General features: G+C 41.7%; 4 protein-coding genes and 1 pseudogene across 4 annotated transcripts; 3 read left to right on the plus strand and 2 right to left on the minus strand.

Moving 5' to 3' along the window:
- Window positions 1-600: 600 nt before the first annotated feature.
- LOC131334218 (F-box protein At4g00893-like) lies at window positions 601-4,632 on the minus strand. The gene is made up of 2 exons (XM_058369142.1): window positions 4,349-4,632; window positions 601-1,997 (listed from the first exon to the last, which is right to left on the minus strand). The coding sequence occupies exon 2, from the start codon at window positions 1,902-1,904 to the stop codon at window positions 786-788; it is 1,119 nt and encodes a 372-aa protein (XP_058225125.1). The 5' UTR covers window positions 1,905-1,997; window positions 4,349-4,632; the 3' UTR covers window positions 601-785.
- A 4,992-nt stretch (window positions 4,633-9,624) lies between these two features.
- LOC131332565 (G-type lectin S-receptor-like serine/threonine-protein kinase RLK1) lies at window positions 9,625-11,789 on the plus strand (annotated as a pseudogene).
- Window positions 11,790-13,242: 1,453 nt separating this feature from the next.
- On the plus strand, window positions 13,243-13,716 carry LOC131332566 (G-type lectin S-receptor-like serine/threonine-protein kinase LECRK4). The gene has a single exon (XM_058366871.1). The coding sequence runs from the start codon at window positions 13,243-13,245 to the stop codon at window positions 13,714-13,716; it is 474 nt and encodes a 157-aa protein (XP_058222854.1).
- A 276-nt stretch (window positions 13,717-13,992) lies between these two features.
- Window positions 13,993-23,896, minus strand: LOC131334219 (uncharacterized). The gene is made up of 2 exons (XM_058369143.1): window positions 23,756-23,896; window positions 13,993-15,400 (listed from the first exon to the last, which is right to left on the minus strand). The coding sequence occupies exon 2, from the start codon at window positions 15,169-15,171 to the stop codon at window positions 14,173-14,175; it is 999 nt and encodes a 332-aa protein (XP_058225126.1). The 5' UTR covers window positions 15,172-15,400; window positions 23,756-23,896; the 3' UTR covers window positions 13,993-14,172.
- LOC131334220 (uncharacterized) lies at window positions 17,575-20,681 on the plus strand. The gene is made up of 2 exons (XM_058369144.1): window positions 17,575-18,832; window positions 18,882-20,681. The coding sequence occupies exon 2, from the start codon at window positions 19,363-19,365 to the stop codon at window positions 20,077-20,079; it is 717 nt and encodes a 238-aa protein (XP_058225127.1). The 5' UTR covers window positions 17,575-18,832; window positions 18,882-19,362; the 3' UTR covers window positions 20,080-20,681.
- Window positions 23,897-24,665: the final 769 nt, after the last annotated feature.

Consider the following 24,665-nt stretch of genomic DNA (forward strand, 5'->3'; position numbering starts at 1 on the left):
TTTCATTTGAATAATGCCTTAATGGGTGGTTTTGAATACAATACCTTAATGGGAGTAAATTATGAGGAGAGAGAGAGAGAGAGAGAGAGAGAGAGAGAGAGAGAGAGAGAGCTTCATTCCTTTGATCCAACAGCTATAATCTTATCACTAAGTACGATCGAACGGTTGTAGATGCATTTATGTTTGTATGCATAGACATTTTAAAGAAAACCGCTCTGTTTTATAATATAGATGACAAAAAAGAGAATCCAGCTTATAGAAAGGAGAATCCAGCTTATAGATTGCTCCCTCTGCGACTTGAACCATTCCTACCCAACTGAACAACAAGAGTATCAACATCCTCTCTATCGAAGTTGGAACTAACAACATAACTGCATCTAAGTACATGGAAACAACCGTCGGATCAACCGTCCCAGTACTACGGGCTGCATCAATATACTTGAGGAGGACAACACCAATTGTCCCAGTTCCACGGGCTGAATCAATATACTTTACTTAAGGAGGACAACACAACTGATTGTAATTTGTCAGTTGATAGTTTTGATTAATAGCACAAACAAACCAATAGTCCACAAAAAAAAGTAACGCAAAAACAACAAATGCATTAAGGATAATAAATTAAGGCAAAACAAGATAAGAAGGAGCAACATGGGTTCAAGTCTGACCAATCCAAACTAAAACAAACCACAATTTATTAATCACGTCCCTCATCTAAACCAATTCTCTTACCCTTTTAATTGCTGTCTAAATAGGGTTATTGCGTGTCCAACAAGGGGTATATATGGCTAACCAATACCTACCCAAGTTCCGAACATTTGAACCTGATAGGGAAGATGGAGCGTTTGCCTAGTTCCAGCTAATAAATCATGGACATCAACAGCATCACAACATTTAAAACCACGCGTGTTTCGGCAAGGACAAAGATCATAAACTTTCATACCTTGTTCCTTGGCAGAGAAGAAGCAATTATGTGGGTCACACAAGTACCAACTTGTGTCCCTCATGGCATCGTTGTTCAACCTCTCCCATGCAGTATCGGCATCGTTATACTTGAATAACTTATAGGAAAAGTAATTGCCCTCTCGGACCTCTCGGACCATTTTAACTATCTCCCCATCATGCTCTGCAATATAACTTAGCCCCACTTCTGATCCGGGTAATTCTTTCCACAAATCACTATCCATGTTGTAGATAATCATCCTTCCGAATTGACCGCATGGTCCGCATCCATTATAGCAGTAAACATGCCGCCCCATAGTAACTAAATTAGTGCATCCGTTCAATACTGTCCTCTGACCCAAATAGGGATGCTCAGTCCACACTTCATCACCTGGATAGGCAGTTTGAATAGTAAGTTGAGGACTCATATAATTACCACCAAAGCGACCAAACTTAAGGAGGACAACACAGTGCGGATAGCCCTCATGGATGGAAAATGAACTTTGATACCGTCCTGCTGGAATATCGAATAAATCAGGCAATTTTACTTTTTCCCCCGTAAAGAGGTTTACTAGAAACAAAGAATCAGGCAACCGCCTTTGCCTTCTGTTTGGCGGGGTGTTGAAGTTGCTCCTACTCAGAAGAATCCATCCACATTTTGAGGAAACAACTGAAGCTTTACGAAATTCTGGCAGGTCGATGGTAAATTTACGTTCCCTAGTAACACTGATGAACTCCAGTGAACTGCCACCAAAGTCAGAGCTCGGTTGGCAGATCCATGGCAAACCGTCTCCAACAGATTGAAGCCTTTTGGGATCGCTTACTGATACAGACCACCAATTGCGACAAACAGCAGCAAATTGCCCATTATCAAAAATATCTAGCTTATCTTTTATCATCCATAAAAGGAGAACTGGAAGTGAACACCAACTGCCTTTTCCCTCACCGTCTTCTGGCATTATCATAACGATAAGAAATATCTACTTTAAAAACCAAATCCTTCTGGCTTCTTAAGATTCTCCCCGATTCCACTTCAAGACAGCGTGCATGTGTTGCCCCTGGGAAGAAAAAAACAAAAGGGAAGGCGAAAATAAGCAAGAGATCGATGCAGCATCATTTAACTTAATTCGAAGCTCAACACCATTGAATTGGTATTCATGGATAAGCAAAATGCATGACAATGTGGAGGAAGACTCATGAGCCTAACATGATGGAAGAGCAGCTTTGGTAAGAGATCTTTAAGGCTCTCTTATTAGGTTTTACAGTTGAATGGTTGGTTCAATTACACTACCACACTTTTCCAGCTTTCATATATGGGAAAAATAGGGTTTTGAGACTGAAACAGACAAATATTTAAGGACTGTTCTAAGTGCTATGTGCTGTACCACGAACAGGAAGATAGGCTGGTGACATTAGCCATTTGTGTCATTACTGGGTAGATAGACTAAGCTTGTGAAGCAGGGTTAAGAATAGGTAAGAAGATGGGCGAGATCTGGTTTCTACGTTTCAATGCAAGTGTCGAAAATGTCTGATACCAAGAACATAAAGAGTCTGGGCAATACATCTACATTTCCATAGACATGGCATCTAGGATTCGATCACGCTAAACATTCCCGAAAAAGCTTCAAAAGTTTCATCAAATTCTCCAAAACATGATGTCTACTAACTTAGAAGAATTAAGTCCACATCTGTAAGCTTTAGAAAGCCGCAACCCATTTTGTGGTAAAGTTTTGCTTTCTAAATCCATCTAAATCAAAAAAGGACCATAAACAAAAATTCAATTGTACCTGTTGACCTATAGAACGCAAAAAGGCCAACTGTTTTTTCCACACATCTCAAGGAACAATTCAATATAATACCAAAAAATCAAAGGTATGACATAGTGAAACATAAAAGTATGTGACTTCACATGGAAAAAATGGTGAAAAGCTTTGGGTTGCTGATAGGTGCTGAAAAGCACCCATTTATTCTCTCTAGTTTACGCTTTTTTGGTCCAAATATTTGGTTATTTGATGTTGTTTTGTATGTTAAGCTCGTGTTAGCAGGACATGGAGGCCATTGGAAGCAAAGTGGAGGTTGCTAGAGGTGTTCGGGAGTGAAGAGGAAAAGCCGAGGAGCAAAGAGAGTGAAAAGCCAAGTTGCAGCTTCTCTGGTCCGGACCAGCATCTTCTGAGTGATCTCCTAGCTTGCAGTACTTTTCGTCCGGACCAGAACATCCTTGGTCCAGACGATCGACTACTCCATGAGCTTGCAGCATCCGTAGTCCGGACCAGACCATCCTTAGTCCGAACGAGCGACAATGGACTACTCCATGAGCTTGCAGCATCCGTAGTCCGGACCAGGCCATCCTTGGTCCAGACGAGCGAGTCCAAAAGGTCCAGATGGCTCCCAGCAACTCTGGCCCGGACCAAACCATCCTTGGTCCGGACGATTGAGGCCGACTTTATCCTTTTTTCAGTGTTTTGTGTAATTTTTAGGGCCAAAAACTATAAATATGCTTTCCTAACATTGTCGAGGGGTTCCAACTGTTATCGAGAGGCAAGAGGAGAGAGAGAAACATGTCACATGAATTCAATGGACTTTATGATGGGACTAGTTACACTTTAAGTTACAATCCCATCACTGTTCATTCTGAATGCAACATTAAGATGAAAACATGGCATTCTGTTAAGGCAACAAAAAATACCCATAGTCAGCACTCGACACTCGAACAAGGGTGTGAGATCCAAGTCCGACACATTTATAGTTGGACATACACCTAGCAAGCGTAATTTGTTATTCAAACTTACCATATATACTATGCGTGGAGCTTCTATATTATGCACGAAATACCTACAGTCCTACACTATGTAAAACGATTTATCCAAGAAAATAAAAGGAATATACTTCTAAGAAATTTGAATATTTTGGCCTATATATCTTCAAGTCCTTGAGATGGAAGTGGGATATTGAAGCAAATAATTAGATACATACCCGCACATAATACCCGTACTCCAGTCCATGTAACATCGATACCCGATGAGCCACACTGGTTCGAATTACTACCCACAAAACCACTGGCTACTTCATGGTTTTAAATCCAAGATTCTGTACACCCAATTTATCTACATGTAAAGGGCCTATCCTATCATCGGCAAAAAAAAGTTGGTCCAGGGCCCAACCGTTCGACCGGCCTTTACTCATCACCGGTAACACAATTATTAAATCAAATTAAACATCAACAATGCCAACATCCATGGCGTGAAATAAATACCAACACATTCGGATTAGATTACAATATATTCATATTGAAGAGCATGGAGTCATCCCTAGTTAAGGATCTAGTTGGGAAAGTCAAATTCCAGGGCTCCTGCCAGGGCCACCCTGGGCAGAAGCGTAGAGAGAGAGAGAGAGAGAGAGAGAGAGGTACCTGCTCTTATCGTCGCCTGAGCCGCCGACCGTCACCAGAGCTGCTGAGTTTCCGTGAATTTTTGATCGAGAATGTGGGTTGTTTCTCGTTCAGATCGATTAGTGATTTGTGGCTGACCCACATAGTAGTTTCTATGTACCCCAAACGTGGGGATTGTTGAGTTGAGATAGGACTTGGTTTCCTTAATTTTCTCAAAAAATATCACGAGGCAGAGGCATGTTCTAATCCCGAGACCCAGTTGGATTTGGTCTCCTTAATTTTCTCAATAAAATATCGTCACGAATATTTTAACAAGTATTCCCTCCATTTCTAAATAAGAGTTTATGTTACCTTTGACCTTTCCAAGCACTTCAAAAAAATTTTTTTTTACGAAACGGAATAGAAAAAAAACTATTTATATCTTTCAATCTAAACGTTTTTTTTTTTTTTGGTTTGGTTGACAGTCTTGAATTTTTTTTCTTAGGCAGATTTTTGTCCACTAAAAACTAACTCTTGTGAGCCTAAATGTTCCGCATTGCATCGCCATTATTTTTGATACAGGAGATACATTCACAAAATTTGACACTGCAACCCAAATCACCTCAATGGCAGAGCTCCATGAAAAAAACATGACTTAACCGTAATGTAGGGTTACGACAGAAGCACACATGATGATGGGCATGGCATTCACCTCCTTTTTTTTTTTTTTGAACGGCGAAATATTATGATTGGGGAAAGGGGAAAGGGTCCAACCAAGAGTTCGAAAACAGCCACAAGGGACCAAGTCCCAACACCAAAGAGCCAAATAAGCCCAGATTAAACAATGAAGCACAAAAACACCTAAGCGCCAAAAAAGCCCAAATTTGATAAGTTCAATTTCTTGTACCTCCTATATATGCATACCGTGATAAGTTCAATTTCTTGAAGCAAAAAAGCCTTCACCAGAGTAGGACACTGAGGATTTCACTCAAACATGACGCTTTTTCGCTCAAAGGCACTGACACTGTTGGTGATTATGGTGGTGATGGTAGGTTTGGTGGAGCAAGGCAAGAGCCAGACTTGTGCTAGCACTTTCTTCTCATCACTGATTCAGCTAATACCCTACAGGGCAGCAGTTGTGCCGTTTAGCCCCATTCCTCCGAGTCCGGGTTGCTGCAACGCCATCAAAACTCTAGACCAGCCTTGCTTGTGTGTCCTTGTCAACGGCCCTCCTGTCACTGGTGTTGATTGGAATATGGCAATGCTGTTCCGTGACAAGTGCTCTGCTAAGCTTGAATCATGTATCTCTCTCTCTCTCTCTCTCTCTGAGGACCTGATCTTTGGAGGGACGTAAACTAAACAGATCTCTCATTGGCTAGCGCTTTTATGTGAGTTCCCATGGTTGTTACTGTTATTTTCCCAATTGTTCCAAAAGCTTAAACTGTTAAGAAATGGGCTCAACAACGTGTATCAAGCTATTCAACATTCTTCCTCACTACCTGTCTTGCATGTGGAGATGAAAACATTCATATATATTGAGAAAGAATGCAAAGAGGAGAAACATAATGCAGAGAGACTTGAACCCAAGATCTCTAGCAACTCGAGTTCTGATACCATGTAAAGTTACCAATTGTCCCAAAAGTTTAAGCTATTAGCAAATGGGCCGAACAATGCATATCAACCCATTCAGTAGTTACTGGCTCCATGGTTATTCTAACCTCTTTTTGGGATGCCAAAGGTAGCAAATTACTCCCCCTTTCCCACAGTTGTTTGCCCATTTTTGCTATTTTGGGCATCTCGTAAAACTGATTGTATCGTTAGATGCCCAAAATAGTGAGAATAGATGGAGACTAAGGGACTACGCTTTTCATTTTTTCATTCGGGGTGTTCCATCATTGGTAGTTTTAAAGAGTAGTTACTGATTAGTCATTCTTCACACTTAAGCTGTTTAATCTTTTCTGTGGTGCAGGTGATGTTGGGAAGTAAAACTACTAGTCAAGGCCTGTGAAAAAGCTTATCAATAAAGAGTGTGCTATATAACAGCTATAGAGAGAGCCTTTCCCTTGTATGATGCGATTTCCTATGGTGCTAATAATAAGTGGAAATATTGAAATTTACGTACCAGATCTTGTTAATTTGGGCTTATGTTATTGGAGTTGTTTTTGCTTTCTATGTATTATCGATTGTCAGTACGATCATATATAATCAGTGGCTTTTCAATGTCAATTAGTATCCGTTTTCCTGGCTAAGTTTGTGGAGTGACAGGACAGAAATACACTGAGCATTGAGCACTTCTTCCAGAGATTGCAACGCTGCCCACTTGATAGTTGTGATTGATTGACTCTTTGTTGTGTAGTACTCTCATTACGTTTAGAGAGAATTCAAGAACCACTGTGAGCGATCTAAATTTTGACCATGCGATTTCTGGCATTTCTGCATTCTCAAGCAGGCACGAGGACTGAGGAGTCATGAAACCCCTGGTTTGGAGAGAGCGGAGAGTTTCATTAGAAACTTATTTTTATTGCAAATGGTTCTTTCTTGTCAGATTGGAACCATACTCTCTCATCTCCATAAACAAAGAAGAAAAATTAAAAGGAAAAATGGAACTATTAAGTTTCACAAAGTCCATGGTCCTCCCACATTTTGAATCTCGAAAATAATTCCCGAATTCAAAATGGGTGGTGGAGATTCACTTGGGTTTGCGGATGCCACCATCTAAGTGAACACAACCACGGTATCTGAATTTGGGCAACTTTTTGGAGCCGTTTAGCATTCCTGATTTAATCCACAAGTCACTCAGCGGCGAAGGGCCTTCGAAGTAACCACAAGTATTGGTTGACATGTAATTGGGTGCAAGTGAGATGCCTTGAATACAAGAGGATCCGTCTTTACGGCCCACCATGAAGACGATTCTACAAATGCTCGAAGGAGTCGTTGAAGTTTTGGTGCTCCCATCTCCTTATCCCTTCGGCTCAATTTGTTGAATCTGCAATTTATGTGAGAATACAATGGTCTGTAGCTATGTTACCCAGATAGCAGGTTATGAGGATTGAAGAACGGAACAGGAACGTGCCTCATGTCCTGAATTAAGCATGATAAGGCTTTTGTAGAGCAGAAAATTTGAATGTCATTCTTGTGAGCTGTAAAACATCCTTTAATACCAGAATATAGTTTTTCAGATTAGAGGCACCAAGACAATGCACATCATCAACCAGTACTTTCAAATGCGAGGCATGTCAGAAACAAAAATACTTTTGTTACTAGGACCATCAGCAAATCATATAACAAGTGGCACCATGATGGTAATTCATTTTGAATTTTCAGCATGGCATTGCCATTTTAAAAAAAGGTGAAAAATGCTATACACCCCAAAATTATATGAGGATGAGTGTGGAGGCTCACGAAAACCCCATAATGCTTTTGACTTTCCGGTTTGGGTGGTTGCGGAGGGTGGTGGTAAGTGGTGGAGAACTAGAGATGTGTTTAAGGATGCGAACTAGAACAAGAACAACCAAACAAAGGATGGAAAATGTTGGGCAGTTAGGCTCAGAAATGCCAGCCAGGTGAATATTTCTATATGTTAACCTAGTATGTCCTCATCAAAGAAAGGAAAATAAGTTCTCGAAAAGGAACATCCTCATGATACACTACCGTGTTATTACAATTTTTTTAAATACTACTTGTTATGATACAGTACAGTGCTATTACTCATTAGTACCAGATTTTCTCCCCAATAATTGAGTTAACAAGGTTGGTTGAGTCTAATCATGACCAAGTAGCATCAGAGGTGACCCAAGTACCACTCAGGCGATCTGCAATAATAGACTAACACTAAAAAATCATTCCCTGTCAAATAATCAAAGATTCATCTTTTTGCCTAGAAAGAACGAATTGTGAATGTCACCGTGAGAAGGGAAAACAAGACGTAAAGAAGTACTCGATATGATAGCATTCATTCACTTCCTCATAACTAACAGTTCAATCATCACAAGAAGGAAGACCAAAGTAGACTATTTTATTCATCCACATTCCACACAAAGATTATTCATTCTTCTAACATGATAATATCTACGAGTATATAACCCAAGACATTACCACATTTTTAAGGAGCTGCCAATACCTAATTTTACTCTTCCGGTGTACCCAAAAGTCCATTTCACTAAGGATACAGCTTCCTCTTCCACCAAACTACTCCCTTTAATTCAACAAATGATCATGTTCGAGTGTGACGACACAAACCCTTCAAGTAAATTCTACCCTAAGTTTTCTGGAACATAAATGCACATATAGATGAACTCTTGACTGTTTTTGGATAAATCTTGTGTAGATTCCCCCAAATGCAGATGTCATTGCTAATTATAGCACATATCTATCCTATATGACTGACCCCAAGTGATTGGGACATAAGGCTTGGTTTGGTTTATCTATCCAATATGAGTTGTTAGAGACTTCATATACTATACAAGCAAGTTAAGTTTTCTGGAGTGTTGTCCATTACGGTAAAAAGAAAACCTGAGCATATCTCAAGGGGGCTACATTACATGGACTAGGGTGTAGGTGTCAGGTGCATTTGCGTGTCTACTTGTACGGTTTTCTAATTCCCATATGTCATAACTAAATACATGGGAATGTGGGAATATCCTTCTGCACATGCATTTAGATGAGTCCATGGAACATAGGCAAGGTTACGAAGGTCGGCTCCTCTTCCTTTGACTATTTCTGTGTTGTAAGCGTCCATCGCTCCTCCAAGGAGTCATGAGAAGGGGACTGCGTTGATGTTTCTGGAACCACCATTCAAAAGGGATTCCAAAGTCCTCTTTTTTTTCTTTTCATTTCTATCTTCTTTACATATGTGTATGTGTTTGTCCGTTGATGTGTTTTTATATGAGTGATTAAATGCTTAGTAGATCAGTGATGAGCTAACAGTGAAATTTGCAATGGTTAATGCACACTTCATTGTATCTGGCTCCATTTTGATTGCCTTCACAGTCGAGATTTCTGACTGGGTTTATTTTTTAATGGTAAGGCGTAGATACGGTCTGTTCCTAGGTTATTTTTATTGGGTTACCACCTTTATGTTCTTCTTCCTCATCCTCTTCTTCTTCCCCTCCTGTTAGAAGCAGAGGAATTACAACTTCAGCTATGGCCATCACTGTGTCGCCAAGATGACGAGACCGAGGCCTCCCACCATCAAAAGAGGAACCAATGGTGATGGCCCTTGGCTACTCATCTGTGTTTTACACTCTCTTTGAGATTAGAGGGGTGACGAGTGATTTATAAAAGGGATGTTTGTTGGAGGTGGGAATGACTAAAACAACATGAGAGCCAAATTTGGAGAAATCTGGTACTGGTTGATCCATAGAGAGGAATTCAAAGGGCTGCTGAAATTAAAAAAAGGACGCTCCCGTGCATGAGATTCCATCACTAGAGAAATTAGAATTGTGCTATTTACCCCTCGTTTAAAAATTGAAGCAGAACCTTAATCTTTGATATAGGCCTTAACTTTTAGCCCAAAGGTTAGTCCGGTTGGTTTGCGTCCCACACAAATGACCAGAGCTCACTGGTTGGGGTCCGACCGCAAGATAGAAAGAAATTTCTTATGAATCCATTAGTTCCGGCGTGGATGGCCTACCTTTGACAGCTCAAAAAAAAAAAAAAAAAAACTGGCTTGTACACTCTTGATCGTTGAACAAAACGATGAATAAAGAAGCCTTAACTTCTACAAAGATGATTTTCGTAATTTGGACCTCTTAGGCCATGGTGATAGATTAATCGAGGTCTGATCTCAAAAATTATTACAAATTAAAATTCTACATATGTAGGTTGTAATAGTATAAATATAGGAAAACAAACTACTTGCTTGAGTTGTTTACGACGAAGGCCGAAACATTCTCAAGGTGTTATATGGAGAAGTATAGTACCGTTGAGAATGACCTCAAAAAATAAAATTATCCCACCAAAGATGGGAAAAAGGAAAACTTATTAAACACGTTTTGATATATGAACCTTTGATCAAAGTGCATTACATAATGAGAGCAGAAGTTTGTCTTCTGGGAGCTGAAATCCATACCAAAGCAAAGGAAGCACGTACGCATGCATATAGAATGTATCATGCCGAAGCACGATAAAATAAGGGTGTAAACTAGCTAAGCCGAGCACGAACAACTTTAGGATGTTCAAGCTTGAGCTCGATTAGTATTTGAGAAATTGATCTCGGTTCGAGCCTCTGTAAATGAGCCGAAGTTATCTACAAGAGTCTGACTATGGCTAACTCGGGCTGCTCGCGAACAGCTTGGTTCATTTGCAGTCCAACATAAAATGCCCAAAATGATGCTCTAGTAACATATTTTTACCCTGTTTTGCTTACAATCTCATTTGAGACATGGATTTAAACACTTAAACTGACCAACAAGATAAACCATTCAGGCAAACCTGCAAATGGTTTTCTGAAGAACCACCACAGAAATCCGAAGGGTTAATCTCCTAAATTGGATTACCAAAACCGGGGGATCTGAAACCAGAAGAATTATATGAAATTCACGTGGTATCTAACATTTTCTGGCCTTCTTCTTCAAGTTATGAGAAGTTCCCATTATCAAGTGAAGATGAGTGCAGCAGATCATGCTTCAGTAATTGCAACTGTGTGGTGGTTGTAATCAAACTCAGGAATTGTTGGAAGAAGAAATTGCCACTCTCCGATAGAAGGCTGGAGTGGGACACTTATGGGAGGACTCCAGTTAAAGTACCAAAGTCTGATGATTCTTTGGAATTCCCTCGTTCTCCATGTTTAGAAGAAGGGAAGAAAGATCAAATAACTGTGATACTTGTAGTATCGATTCTCTTAGGTGGTTTGGTCTGAATAAACTTGATCTTTGTGGCTGCAATTTCTGTAGTAATGTTCTGTTCATACCAGAAAAATCAGAATGATCGAGTATTTTGGAAACAAATATTCGGTCATTCACATATAAAGACCTCAGAGATGCCACAGATGGTTTTCGGGAACAACTGGGAAGAGGAGCTTTTGGCACTGTATACAAAGGGATCATATCTTCATCAAGCTCAAGAAAAGAAGTAGTGGTGAAGAAGTTGGACAAGTTGGTACAAGAAGGCAAAAAAGAATTCAAAACGGAGGCCATCGCAATAGCCAAGACCCATCACAAAAACCTAGTCAGATTGATTGGCTTCTGTGATGAAGGGCCGCACAGGCTTTTGGTCTATGAGTTCATGAGTAATGGCACATTGGGCTTTGTTTTCAGAATTTCAAGGCCAGATTGGAACAAAAGGATGCGAATGGCTGTTGGGATTGCAAGGGGACTTGTGTACATGCATGAGGAATGCAGCGCACATATAATCCGGCCATTGCGATATTAAGCCTCAAAACATTTTGTTGGACGATTTGTTCACGGGAAGGATGTCAGACTTCGGACTAGCAAAGCTTCTGATAGGCGATGAAACACTGACTCAAACAGCAAACCAAATATAAGTGCATGGGTCTAAAAGATCGGATAAAGTACCCTTTTCACACAACGTTTTATACTGGTGAGTGAAAATTTATTTCTGTTAGTTTGTCACCCTTTCAATAAAGATCCGGTTTCATCCTTGATTCCCTGCACATACTACTTTTGTAAGTCTAACTGATTTCCCTGTCATATATGACTCTTGATTCATGTTTTCACTTTCTTTTATGATAGTAATTATTCTGTGATAAGTCCTCCAATAGGTGCAAAGCTATACTCCCGACAAACAGAAAACAACTACTCAAAAGGAAGGTTCCAGCTTAGGTTCCTACCAGAGGGTGATCTTGTGCTTAACACCATTGCCCTCCCAACAGATTTTGCATACGGTAATTTCTATCTCAGCAACACTTCGGATGGTCTAAATGGCATGAATTCCGGGTACAAAGTAGTTTTTAACGAGTCTGGCTATCTTTATGTCATGAGAAGGAATGGGAATGTAGTGAACCTCACATAGGGAAATGTAGCTTCAACCAGAGATTTCTACCACCGGGCAACACTGGATTTTGATGGGATCATGACCTACTACGCCCACCCCAAGGCTCTGAGGAATGGAACTTGGGTCCAGCTTTTTTTATACTTGACTTGTTTGGAAGGCCTACTTGTGAATACCTCCCTGGATTCTCCCTTGAGGACCCTAACAACAAGTTCAGTGGCTGCAAACAAGATAAGGTCAGACAATGCAAGCCAGGTGGTTCAAATGCGGAGGAATTGTTTGAAATTCATGCGGTATCTAATACGTTTTGGCCATCTTCTTTGAACTATGAGAGGTTCCCATTATCAAGTGAAAATGACTACAGTAGATCTTGCCTCAGTGACTGCAATCGTGTGGTGGCTGCAATCAAAGATGGAACTTGTTGGAAGAAGAAATTGCCACTGTCAAATGGAAGGCTGGAGCGGAACACCTATGGAAAGGCACTTGTTAAAGTACCAAAGTCTGATGATTCTTCCAAATTCCCTCTTTTTCCGAATTCAGATGAAGGGAAGAAAAATCAACCAACTCCGATACTGGTAGTATCGATTCTCTTAGGTGGTTCGGTGTTAATAAACTTGATATTTGCGGCAGCAATTTCTGTAGTAATGTTCTGGCCATACCAAAAAAGAGAGAAACCAACTCGAGGATCAAGTATATTGGAAACTAATATCCGGTCCTTCACGTATAAAGACCTCAGAGATTCCACAATGATTTTCGTGAAGAACTGGGAAGAGGTGCTTTCGGCACTGTATACAAAGGGGTCCTTTCTTCATCAAATTCAAGAAAAGAAGTAGCAGTCAAGAAACTAGACAAGTTGGTGCAAGGAGAAAAGGAATTCAAAACAGAGGCAGTCGCAATAGCCAAGACCCATCACAAAAACCTAGTCCGACTGCTTGGATTCTGTGATGAAGGGCCACACAGGCTATTGGTTTACGAGTACATGAGTAATGGCATGTTGGCAAGCTTTGTTTTTGGAAGTTCGAAGCCTGACTGGAACAAACGGATCTAAATGGGGACTCATGTACTTACACGAGGAGTGCAGCACACAGATCATCCACTGTGACATTAAGCCTCAAAACATTCTGCTTGATGACTCATTCACGCCAAGGATTTCCAACGTCAGACTAGCAAAGCTTCTGATGGGAGATGAAACTCAGACTCAAACGGCCATTAGAGGGACCAAAGGATATGTTGCCCCGGAATGGTTCAGAAGTAAGCATATTACTGCAAAAGTGGACGTTTACAGCTACGGGGTCATGTTACTCGAGATCATTTGTTGTAGGAAGAACACTGAATTGGAAAGGGAGAATGAAGAGGACGTAATACTGACTGACGTGGTATACCATTACTACAAATGTAAAAGGTTCTGGTGGAGAACGATGAAGAGGCGAGAAACAACACGAAAAGGGTGGAGAGGCTAGTGTTGATGGCAATTTGGTGCATCCAAGAGTATCCGGCTTTACGGCCCACCATGAAGACAGTTCTACAAATGCTCGAAGGAGTCGTCAAAGTTTTGGTGCCCCCATCTCCTTATCCCTTGAGCTCAATTTTTGAATCTACCATTTATGTGAGAATACAATGGTCCATAGCTATGTTTTTTTTGGTCCATAGCTATGTTACCCAGAAAGCGGGTTATGAGGATCAAAGAAGAACGGAACAGGAACGTGCCTCATGTCCTGAATTAAGCATGATAAGGCTTTTGTAGAGTAGAAAATTTGAATGTCATTCTTGTAAGCTGTAAAACATCATCAACCAGTACTTTCAAATGCTAGGCATGTCAGGAACAAAATTACATTTGCCTAGAAAGAACGAATTATGCAAGCAACCGTAAGAAGGAAAAACAAGATGTAAAGAAGTAGTACATGTGATATCATTCATCATTCACTTCGGGGTCCGAACGCCACCCACCCGAAGTGGCATCCACATCTGCCGTCATCCTCTGCAGCAGGGCTGTTGCAAGACTTAATCACTCTGCCCTCCCCGCCCACAGACACCTCAAAACCCTCGACCATGGCCCACAACCCCCCAGCCCCAAGGACGCGGAAGCTGCCGGAGGGGGAAACTACCCCTCCGGCTCCCCGGGTCGTGAATATTAATCCGGTAAAATCCTCCTCTGTGATTAAGTCTCCATTATCAGCATTAACATAAAAAATTTGCCCCTCCGTCAGCTCTTGGTTTACAACCAAGAGGTAAACATCGCCTCTGTAATCAAGGACTGACTTGTGGTACCCTCCCATGGCAATGGGTTTCCTCCACAGAAACTGCTCGTGCGAGCAGCAGAAGAGGAGACCGCTTGCAACCCAGAAAATACGATTCACAGTAACCTTGAAGCTCTCAATGCAAAGCATCTGAACCTCGGCTGGCACGTTAAAATAAAGCCAGCCGGTGGCGGGTCTGTGAGCCACAATCAGCGCCCGGTGAAACTCGAGCTCTAACACAACCGTCAGCATTGATTCTCCATTCGGTGAACCACGAAAACCACCTTGGGCAGATGGCCCAATATTTCTATTCAACATCGGGAGATCACTGTGATCTCTCGATACCAAATTGAGAAAGTATGCATGAGTATTTCTCGAGAGTAGGATCCATCCTTCTAAATTACTCGCAAGCAGAATATAACCACTGAAAGGTGTGCCGTCATACTCATGAATAATGACTGTTGAACGAGTCCTGATGTTATACATTTCTAGGATGCTGCTCCTGCTATCCTTCACCACAAGATACACCTCACTCGAGCTCCCCTGAACAAATTTTTTCAAATCAATGGCAGTCCAGTGTGGTGTCGTAAATGAAGAGGACTTGTTCAATTCTGAAGGTATGTTACGAGACTTGGGCCGGAGAAAGAAGGGAGAAGAATACCCGGTACGACTCCACATTCCTTGTTGATTCCAGGGGAACTCATGGGGTCAGAGACCCGCGGCGGGGAGTGGGGGCGCACTCTTGGGAATCAGGGTATGCCCAAGTGAAGGGAGACATGATTGGGAGGGATATTTTGGTGAATCCATCGAGGGTTTTGGTACAGGGACACTTGATGGGTATGATCAACACGTTCCCAGTAGTCTCCACACTCGCAGCTACTTCACTTTCAGTATCGGGCTCGTGATCCTGTGCCAAGAAAATTACTCAAATTAAAGGAGACGATGAAGAACAGAATACCCAATACTTGGACCAAATAATCTCAACAAATAGGCCTACAACATCCCCATTCCACAAGTTGCAAATATGTATGTCTCTTTAGGGTATTAAATCACGGCATCGGGAAACATAATAACGGTATCGATGATATGGCCATATATTGATAAATGCATTGATCTTTAACAACCAAGTCTATATGCCCAACACATGTAGAGGCTAGTTGCAATCTTGATACAACTTGGGTCCTACTCAAACTCAATTGGTGTATACACCTGAGTTTCTGAATTGGTTTTTTTTTTTCTCCCCCTTTTGGCGTTTAACTCAAGAAATGTATGAAAACAAATTGAGTACTACTACTAGTCTTAGCACTATTCGATAGAAGGGAAAGCAAATACTGCCAAGAAAATAAGACCTTAGGAGAGCCATTCTTGAAACAACAACAAATTTATAAAATTGTTAGAGAGCGGGGGAGGGTTGCGGGGAATAATTGATCTCACATCAAACTCAAAGTCCAAAGAACCGACCTTTAATTCGGGCTGCATCATTGTCGCCTGATAGGCCTGCGAGAACAACAGGCTTAGAATAGCAGGGCCAACCAGCAGAGTCACCGCGGCAGAGGATCCGGCCTTGGCCGGTGAGGGCGTCAATGCAGAAGGAGCAACAATCTTGGCATCTTCAGGCGACAGAGGGTGGTTTAGCAAGAGAGCCTTGATGTTGATTCCAAGGGAATTCTCGGGGTCCAAGAGGCAGCGGCGAAGAGTGAGGGCGGAATCAGGGGACGCCCAAGTGAACGGAGACGTGATTGGGAGAAGTAATCCATCGAGGGTTTTGTTGGAGGAAAGGTACTGAGATTGTGTGTTGAGTCCGTAACAGGAGGAGGGGCGGAGGGAGATTTTCTTGGAGTTGGGTTCTTCTTGGAGAGAGGGCGTTGAGGAGGAGGAGGTGGGGGAGCGTCTCTTCATGGAGCCGCCGCACGCGGTGCAGTTGTCGGGGCGGGTAGCGGTGGCGGCAAAGGAGTCGTCGAAGGTAGCGGTGGATTCGGGTTCTTGGAAGTGGATGTTTTCCGTTTCTCTGTTCGTGAATGCGAAGACGAAGTGTGAGCAAGGAGTTGCTGGGGATGTTGATGAGATGGGGGCTATGGCAGAGTCAAAGGGTTCTTGGGAGTGTGTGTTTTCCATATCTGATTATGAATTTGAAAGTTTCTCTTTTCTTGAATGTGAAAGGGAAAGTATAAGCAAGAAGAAGTTGAGGGAAGGCGAGGTGAGGTGAGGGCTATTGGCGTTGGCGGGGTTTTTATTGCTGCAAGAATTCAACTGCCATAACGGTATCGGTGTCACGTGGGAATATGCTACTCTACCTTGAGAATACTGGATAATGGATAGGGAAATGATTTTGTCACTTCATTTTTTTGTTAACGCCACTCCCTTGCAAGAGAGTGGCGTTAACAAAAAGAGGAGTGGTAAAATCAGCAGCCTAATGGATTTGATCACTTTCGACTTGTTTATTTTATGAATTTTGATTACCGAATTTTAACAAGAGTTTAAACTAGGCATGGGTTATGGAGAAAAGTTAGATGTTTTGTAAAAAAAATTATTGCTATTGGATTGAGTTTTATTTTTTACTGAAATCCTGAACAAACCATTTTGAATAAAATAAGCAGCTCAGATCTTTTTTTAGGACCCAATTTGGGTTCAAAATGCATATGTACACGATGTATGTACCTATGTGTATACTCATAGACTTTTCGCTTGTTTAATACTATATATTTTTGTGGGGCAAACTTACTTGTAAGAATAGCAAGCATATCATTTCCGTAGCTAACATTGACTGTATTAGTGACGGGAACATTAATTGCATAAAATCCAGTGTAGTAATTTAGTCCGATGAAATCACAGGAGTAATTTAGTCCGATGAAATCACAGGAGGATGATCGTGTACTGTATTCATTGTCTCGTTGGTCTAGTACTATCACTCGGAACACATCAATATTGGACCTAGCTTGACTGATAAGCTTTCTGCCTTGTTCTTTTCTTTGTGCAGTTAGGAGTGGATTCTGGTAACCTTTTACTGACGATTGAACACATAGTTTTTGGGTATTCACCGTAGGTTAGTGGGCAAATAAACCTACCCAAAAAACACCCACATAAATGTTCATATACAATTAATGCTCACTTATTTCAATTTTTTGCTTATTATCATTTTTTGGGGGTACTTTTCTCGTTCTCTCAGCTTCTATATTCTTTCGAGTCAAAACAACCAAGAATGTGAAAATCTCTTTGCTTTCATATAATTGCATGTCCTCTTTCTTTTTTGTTTTGGCAACAACGTTTCTTGAAATTTCGAATGCACTAAGGCTGGGTCTTCTGTATCGTCTCAACGGGCTAAAACTCAAAAAAGATTTCGAGACATGTTATTCTTCTCATATACCTCAACTAAAAGTCCATTTAAAGGAAGCAATTACTTGTCTAAAGTTGTTATGACAACTTAATTTTTAGAGGAAACCCACCCTAAGTTTTTAGTTTGCAAGCCCTAGAGTCTTAAATCCAGGTAACACTTTGAGTTTCCAACAAACTGATAAAGAGAAAGAGAGAAACTTATTTACTCTGTAGATTTGGTGACGACTTGTTGCAGCTTCAGCTTTATTCGAGATTTCCCGAGTCATTTGTACAAATCTACAACTTACATATACAAATTCTTATCGAAAATAAAGCTTAGTAGCTCAATGTTTACCCATACGATACGAGTCATACGATCACCATGAAAATAAGTGCACCACATGCAGCAACTGCTAGCTACTCAGAAGAGTCGGCAAAATAATTATACAGAATGAAAAAGAGTACAAGAAGAAGTACAGCTCCCAATCCAAACCCTTCAGCATCATAACCAAAGCCCTCACTTCGCCGGTTGCAATCAGAGAGAAAATGTTCAGTTTTTGTGAGAAAACAGTGAGAAGGTGTATTAGCAACAGCAAAATGATCGTGTGAAAGATTGTTATTGGATTACTGTTAGCACATTGATTTCCAAGGCTTGCTAAGCTTGGCTAGCGGTGACACCTTGCACCCTAGCCAACCGGTGGAAACGAAGGCATGAGGTAGGCATGTCTTTACAAGGTGACCCGACGGTGTCGGTTGGTGTCGGCACTGGTCCCTAAGGCAAGTGGCAGTCGTGATGCACATGATGGCCCGATGATATCGAGGCAGGGATGCTAAACGGGAAGCAGGCTTGTGGGACAATGCAATCGAGAAAAACGGCTAAGTATTGGGAGCTGGGGTTGGATCACGAAATTGGCCAGGCAGCCTTGAGTTGGCTCGGGTAAAACGGAGGCAGACTTGAGTTGGCTCGGGCAAAACGGTTATTGACGGTTAACAGCATTCTGCACATGTTGCTGGAAGCATGGGACAGGTGTCCAAGGCAGAAACGGGATGCATGTGTTGCTGGCAGCATGGGACAGGTGTCCAAGGCAGAAACGGGCAGTTATCGGCAGTTATCTCCAGGCAGTTTCATGTTTCAGTGTGTTGGCAGTTTCTGGCAGTGCCAGCGCAGCCCTAGGGCAGTTGGGGGTGTCAACTGCAAGATCATGGGTTGGCCCCATGATCTCATGTACTTAGTGGCCACGTTTTTATGATTGTAAGCCTATTTAGGCAAGCATTTTCGTAGCCTAAGGCAGAGGGTTGTTCTGTCTAGGTTCTTGAGTGTATTCCTTTGTAAGTTGGTGCTTAATAAAGGTTGGGACGGTTCCCGTAACTCTTGAGTGTGTTTCTAGACGTTCAAACATATCGGGTGTGTGAGTAAACACTAGTTGGCTAAGACCAAGTTGTTGGCAAACTTGGTGCCATCACAGGCAGATTTCTAGGTGAAAAATAGCCCCGTGATAGTTGGTATCAGAGCATCTTAGGTTGCGAGCAAAAGTTGCAGAACTTCGGGTTGGAGTTATGGCTGCAAATGCTGCACTTGAGGCGGTACGGGTCAGAGTTACACAGTTGGAAAAGCTCGTTGGTGATGATGATTCTGATGAGGGCGTTACCTTGGTTGAATGCCTGGACGTCGTGTTGGCTTCGGTCGAGTCACAGAAAAAGGCTCACGAAACACACGTCGGTCAGACGGAAACCAAGTTTACAGAGATGCTGGCGGACTTGAACAAACTCTCAGATGTCATTAAGGAGCGGGTTTCTAACTTGGAGTCAGAATTGTTGGTTGTGAAGAGGGCCTTCATTGGTCGCTCAGACGGATTCGAGACTCGTGTAAAAGTCCCTGAACTGAAGGCTTTCGGTGGTGCCCGAAATGCCAAGGAGTTGGAAAACTTTCTGTGGGATATGGAGCAGTACTTCTCTGCTGCTCGTGTTCTAGAGGCAGATCGTGTGACAATCACCACGATGTTTCTCATGGGCGATGCGAAACTCTGGTGGAGAACTCGATGTGAGGACAGCGGGCATCTAAAGATCGAGCAGTGGGATACGCTGAAGAAGGAATTGAAGGATCAATTCCTGCCTTGCAATTCTTCGTGGCTTGCAAGGGAGTCACTGAAACAATTGAAGCACACGGGTTCAGTGCGAGATTATGTGAAGGAATTCAGTTCTTTGATGCTGGATATCAAGAACATGTCGGAGGAGGACAAGGTTTTCAATTTTATGTCGGGTTTACAAAATTAGGCACAGTTGGAACTACAAAGGCTGGGAATCAGGGACTTGCCATCAGCTGTTGCTGCTGCTGACGGGTTGGCAGATTTCAAACTGACGGGCGAATCCAATTCTTTTGAATCCAGCACGTCAAAATCTGATTCAAAGAAATGGGATAAGAGTCAGAAAGACAAGGGTCAGAAATCTGAATCGGTTGCGGAGGACAAACGGCAAGGCAAAGGGAATTTCAGCAAGGGTTGTTTCATTTGCGATGGGCCTCATCGGGCAAAGGATTGTCCAAAGCGCAAAAAGCTGAATGCTATTTGCGTGGATGAAGGGGAAGTTGTTGGACTCATGTACTTACACGAGGAGTGCAGCACACAAATCATCCACTGTGACATTAAGCCTCAAAACATTCTGCTTGATGACTCATTCACGCCAAGGATTTCCAACTTCAGACTAGCAAAGCTTCTGATGGGAGATGAAACTCAGACTCAAACGGCCATTAGAGGGACCAAAGGATATGTTGCCCCGGAATGGTTCAGAAGTAAGCATATTACTGCAAAAGTGGACGTTCACAGCTACAGGGTCATGTTACTCGAGATCATTTGTTGTAGGAAGAACTCTGAATTGTACAAATTGATATTTGTTCCGAGGGATAGTACTAGACCAACGAGACAATGAATATAGTGCACGATCATCCTCCTGTGATTTCATCGGACTAAATTACTGCACTGGATTTTATGCAATTAATGTTCCCGTTACTAATACAGTCAATGTTAGCTACGGAAATGATATGCTCGCTATTCTTACAAGTAAGTTCGCCCCACAAAAATATACAGTATTAAACAAGCGAAAAGTCTATGAGTACATACACATAGGCACATACATCGCGTACATATGCATTTTGAACCCATATTGGGTCCTAAAAAAAGATCTGAACCGCTCATTTTATTCAAAATGATTTGTTTAGAATTTCAATAAAAAATAAAACTCAATCCAATAGCAATAATTTTTTTTACAAAACATCTAACTTTTCTCCATAACCCATGCCTAGTTTAAACTCTTGTTAAAATTCGGTAATCAAAATTCATAAAATAAACAAGTCGAAAGTGATCAAATCCATTAGGCTGCTGATTTTACCACTCTTTTTTTTGTTAACGCCACTCTCTTACAAGGGAGTGGCGTTAACAAAAAAAGGAAGTGACAAAATCATTTCCCTATCCATTATCCACTATTATCCAGTATTCTCAAAGAACAGTAGCATTTCCACGTGACATTGATACCGTTATGGCAGTTGAATTCTTGCAGCAATAAAAACCCCGCCAATGCCATAGCCCTCACCTCACCTCGCCTTCCCTCAACTTCTTCTTGCTTATACTTTCCCTTTCACATTCAAGAAAAGAGAAACTTTCAAATTCATAATCAGATATGGAAAACACACACTTCCAAGAACCTTTCGATTCCGCCATAGCCCCCATCTCATCAACATCCCCAGCAACTCCTTGCTCACACTTCGTCTTCGCATTCACGAACAGAGAAACGGAAAACATCCACTTCCAAGAACCCGAATCCACCGCTACCTTCGACGACTCCTCCGCCGCCACCGCTACCCGTCCCGACAACTGCACCGCGTGCGGTGGCTCCATGAAGAGACGCTCCCCCTCCTCCTCCTCCTCAATGCCCTCTCTCCAAGAAGAACCCAACTCCAAGAAAATCTCCCTCCACCCCTCCTTCTGTTACGGACTCAACACACAATCTCAGTACCTTTCCTCCGACAAAACCCTCGATGGATTACTCCTCCCAATCCCGTCTCCGTTCACTTGGGCGTCCCCTGATTCCGCCCCCACTCTCCACCGCTGCCTCTCGGACCCCGAGAATTCCCGAGTCATTTGTACAAATCTACAACTTGCGTATACAAATTCTTATCGAAAATAAAGCTTAGTAGCTCAATGTTTACCCATACGATACGAGTCATATGACCACCATGAAAATAAGTTGCACCACATGTAGCAACTGCTAGCTACTCAGAAGAGACGGCAAAATAATTATACAGAATGAAGAAGAGCACAAGAAGAAGTACAGCTCCCAATCCAAACCCTTTAGCATCATAACTAGAGCCCTCACTTCGCCGGTTGTAATCAGAGAGAAAATGTTCAGTTTTTGTGAGAAAACAGCGAGAAGGTGTATTAGCAACAGCAAAATGATCGTGTGAAAGATTGTTATTGGGTTACCACCTTCATCTTCTTCTTCTTCTTCTTCCTCCTCCTCTCCTTCCCCTCCTGTTAGAAGCAGAGGAATTACAAATTCAGCTATGGCCATCACCGTGTCGCCAAAGATGACAAGATCGAGGCCTCCCGCCATCAGAAGAGGAACCAGTGGTGATGGCCCTTGGCTTCCCATCTGTGTCTTACACTCTTTCAGATTAAAGGGGTGAGTGATTTATAAATAAGGGAAGGTTGTTGGAGGTGGGAATGACTAAAACAACATGTTGATAAAAAGGGAAGGTCGTGGAATACATGTTTGTAGAGCAGGTTGTAGCTATTATATAAACCCATGTAGACTCTTGCAACAGTTTAACCAGTCTTTATAATTTGATTTTACTTTGAGTTTGGAACTTCATGATGTTGAATGAGTCCTAGAAGGAAGGTGGTAATCGACTAATAGTTTTGCTCGTGTCCATTGTTGACCATGGGGAATTATATCGCCATTTTCTTGAAATCAAAAGAATTCATCTTTCAAATGATCAGAATAGTACAGCTACAGAAACAGATTTACTGCCTGGTTTTAGGAATTTGGTATATGAAAACTTGTTGAGAATTTCCGCTTGACCAAAAAAAATGAAAATTTGTAGAGATCCTAATGTATCACATCAGCCAAGTATGGGCAATATGGATTTGGCCTTGTGTATATATGCTAATGAGCAAGCTGTCCTTTGCAAGTAAGTTCTCAAGGGTGAGTTCTACCCATGGATTTTGTATCATTTGGTGTTAAAATAATGTAGCTTTTAAAGTATGACAAAAAGGAGAATCCAGCTCATAGATTGCCCCCTCTGCGACTTGAACCATTCCTACCCAACTGAACAACAAGAGTATCAACATCCTCTCTATCGAAGTCGGAACTAACAACATAACTGCATCTAAGTACATGGAAACAACCGTTGGACCAACTGTCCCAATTCTACGGGCTGAATCAATATACTTGAGGAGGACAACACCAATTGTCCCAGTTCCACGGGCTGAATCAATATACTTAAGGAGGACAACACAACTGATTGTAATTTGTCACTTGATAGTTTAGATTAATAGCACAAACAAACCAATAGTCCTCAAAAAAAGTAACGCAAAAACAACAAATGCATTTTTTTCAAGAATTTAAAAAAAAAAAAAAGGATAATAAATTAAGGCCAAACAAGATAAGAAGGAGCAACATGGGTATCCAAACTAATACAAACCACAATTTATTAATCATGTCCCTCATCTAAACCAATTCTCTTACCCTTTTAATTGCTGTCTAAATAGGGTTATTGCGTGTCCAACAAGGGGTATATATGGCAAACCAATATCTACCCAAGTTCCGAACATTTGAACCTGATAGGGAAGATGGAGCGTTTGCCTAGTTCCAGCTAATAAATCATGGACATCAACAGCATCACAACATTTATAACCAGGCGTGTTTCGGCAAGGACAAAGATCATAAACTTTCATACCTTGTTCCTTGGCAGAGAAGAAGCAATTATGTGGGTCACACAAGTACCAACTTGTGTCCCTCACGGCATCGTTGTTCAACCTCTCCCATGCAGTATCGGCATCGTTATACTTGAATAACTTATAGGAAAAGTAATTGCCCTCTTGGACCTCTCGGACCATTTTAACTATCTCCCCATCATGCTCTGCAATATAACTTAGCCCCACTTCTGATCCGGGTAAATCTTTCCACAAATCACTATCCATGTTGTCGATAATCATCCTTCCGAATTGACCGCATGGTCCGCCTCCATTATAGCAGTAAACATGCCGCCCAATAGTAACCAAATTAGTGCATCCGTTGAATACTGTCCTCTGACCCAAATAGGGATGCTCAGTCCACACTTCATTGCCTGGATAGGCAGTTTGAATAGTAAGTTGAGGACTCATAATTACCACCAAAGCGACCAAACTTAAGGAGGACAACACAGTGCGGATAGCCCTCGTGGATGGAAAATGAACTTTGATACCCTCCTGCTGGAATATCTAATAAATCAGGCAATTTTACTTTTTCCCCCGTAAAGAGGTTTACTAGAAACAAAGAATCAGGCAACTGCCTTTGCCTTCTGTTTGGCGGGGTGTTGAAGTTGATCCTACTCAGAAGAATCCATCCACATTTTGAGGAAACAACTGAAGCTTCACGAAATTCTGGCAGGTCGATGGTAAATTTACATTCCCTCGTAACGCTGATGAACTCCAGTGAACTACCACCAAAGTCAGAGCTTGGTTGGCAGATCCATGGCAAACCGTCTCCAACAGATTGAAGCCTTTTGGGATCGCTTACTGATACAGACCACCAATCGCGACAAACAGCAGCAAATTGCCCATTATCAAAAATATCTAGTTTATCTTTTATCATCCATAAAAGGAGAA

This window comes from Rhododendron vialii, chromosome 7a (assembly GCF_030253575.1).
Source record: "Rhododendron vialii isolate Sample 1 chromosome 7a, ASM3025357v1".
NCBI classification, from domain to species: domain Eukaryota; kingdom Viridiplantae; phylum Streptophyta; class Magnoliopsida; order Ericales; family Ericaceae; genus Rhododendron; species Rhododendron vialii.

Excerpts from the sequence above, each read along its gene's own strand:
- LOC131334218 (XM_058369142.1), bottom strand. The coding sequence starts at position 1,904 with ATGATAATGCCAGAAGACGGTGAGGGAAAAGGCAGTTGGTGTTCACTT.
- LOC131332566 (XM_058366871.1), top strand. The coding sequence starts at position 13,243 with ATGGCATGTTGGCAAGCTTTGTTTTTGGAAGTTCGAAGCCTGACTGGA.
- LOC131334219 (XM_058369143.1), bottom strand. The coding sequence starts at position 15,171 with ATGTGGAGTCGTACCGGGTATTCTTCTCCCTTCTTTCTCCGGCCCAAG.
- LOC131334220 (XM_058369144.1), top strand. The coding sequence starts at position 19,363 with ATGGCTGCAAATGCTGCACTTGAGGCGGTACGGGTCAGAGTTACACAG.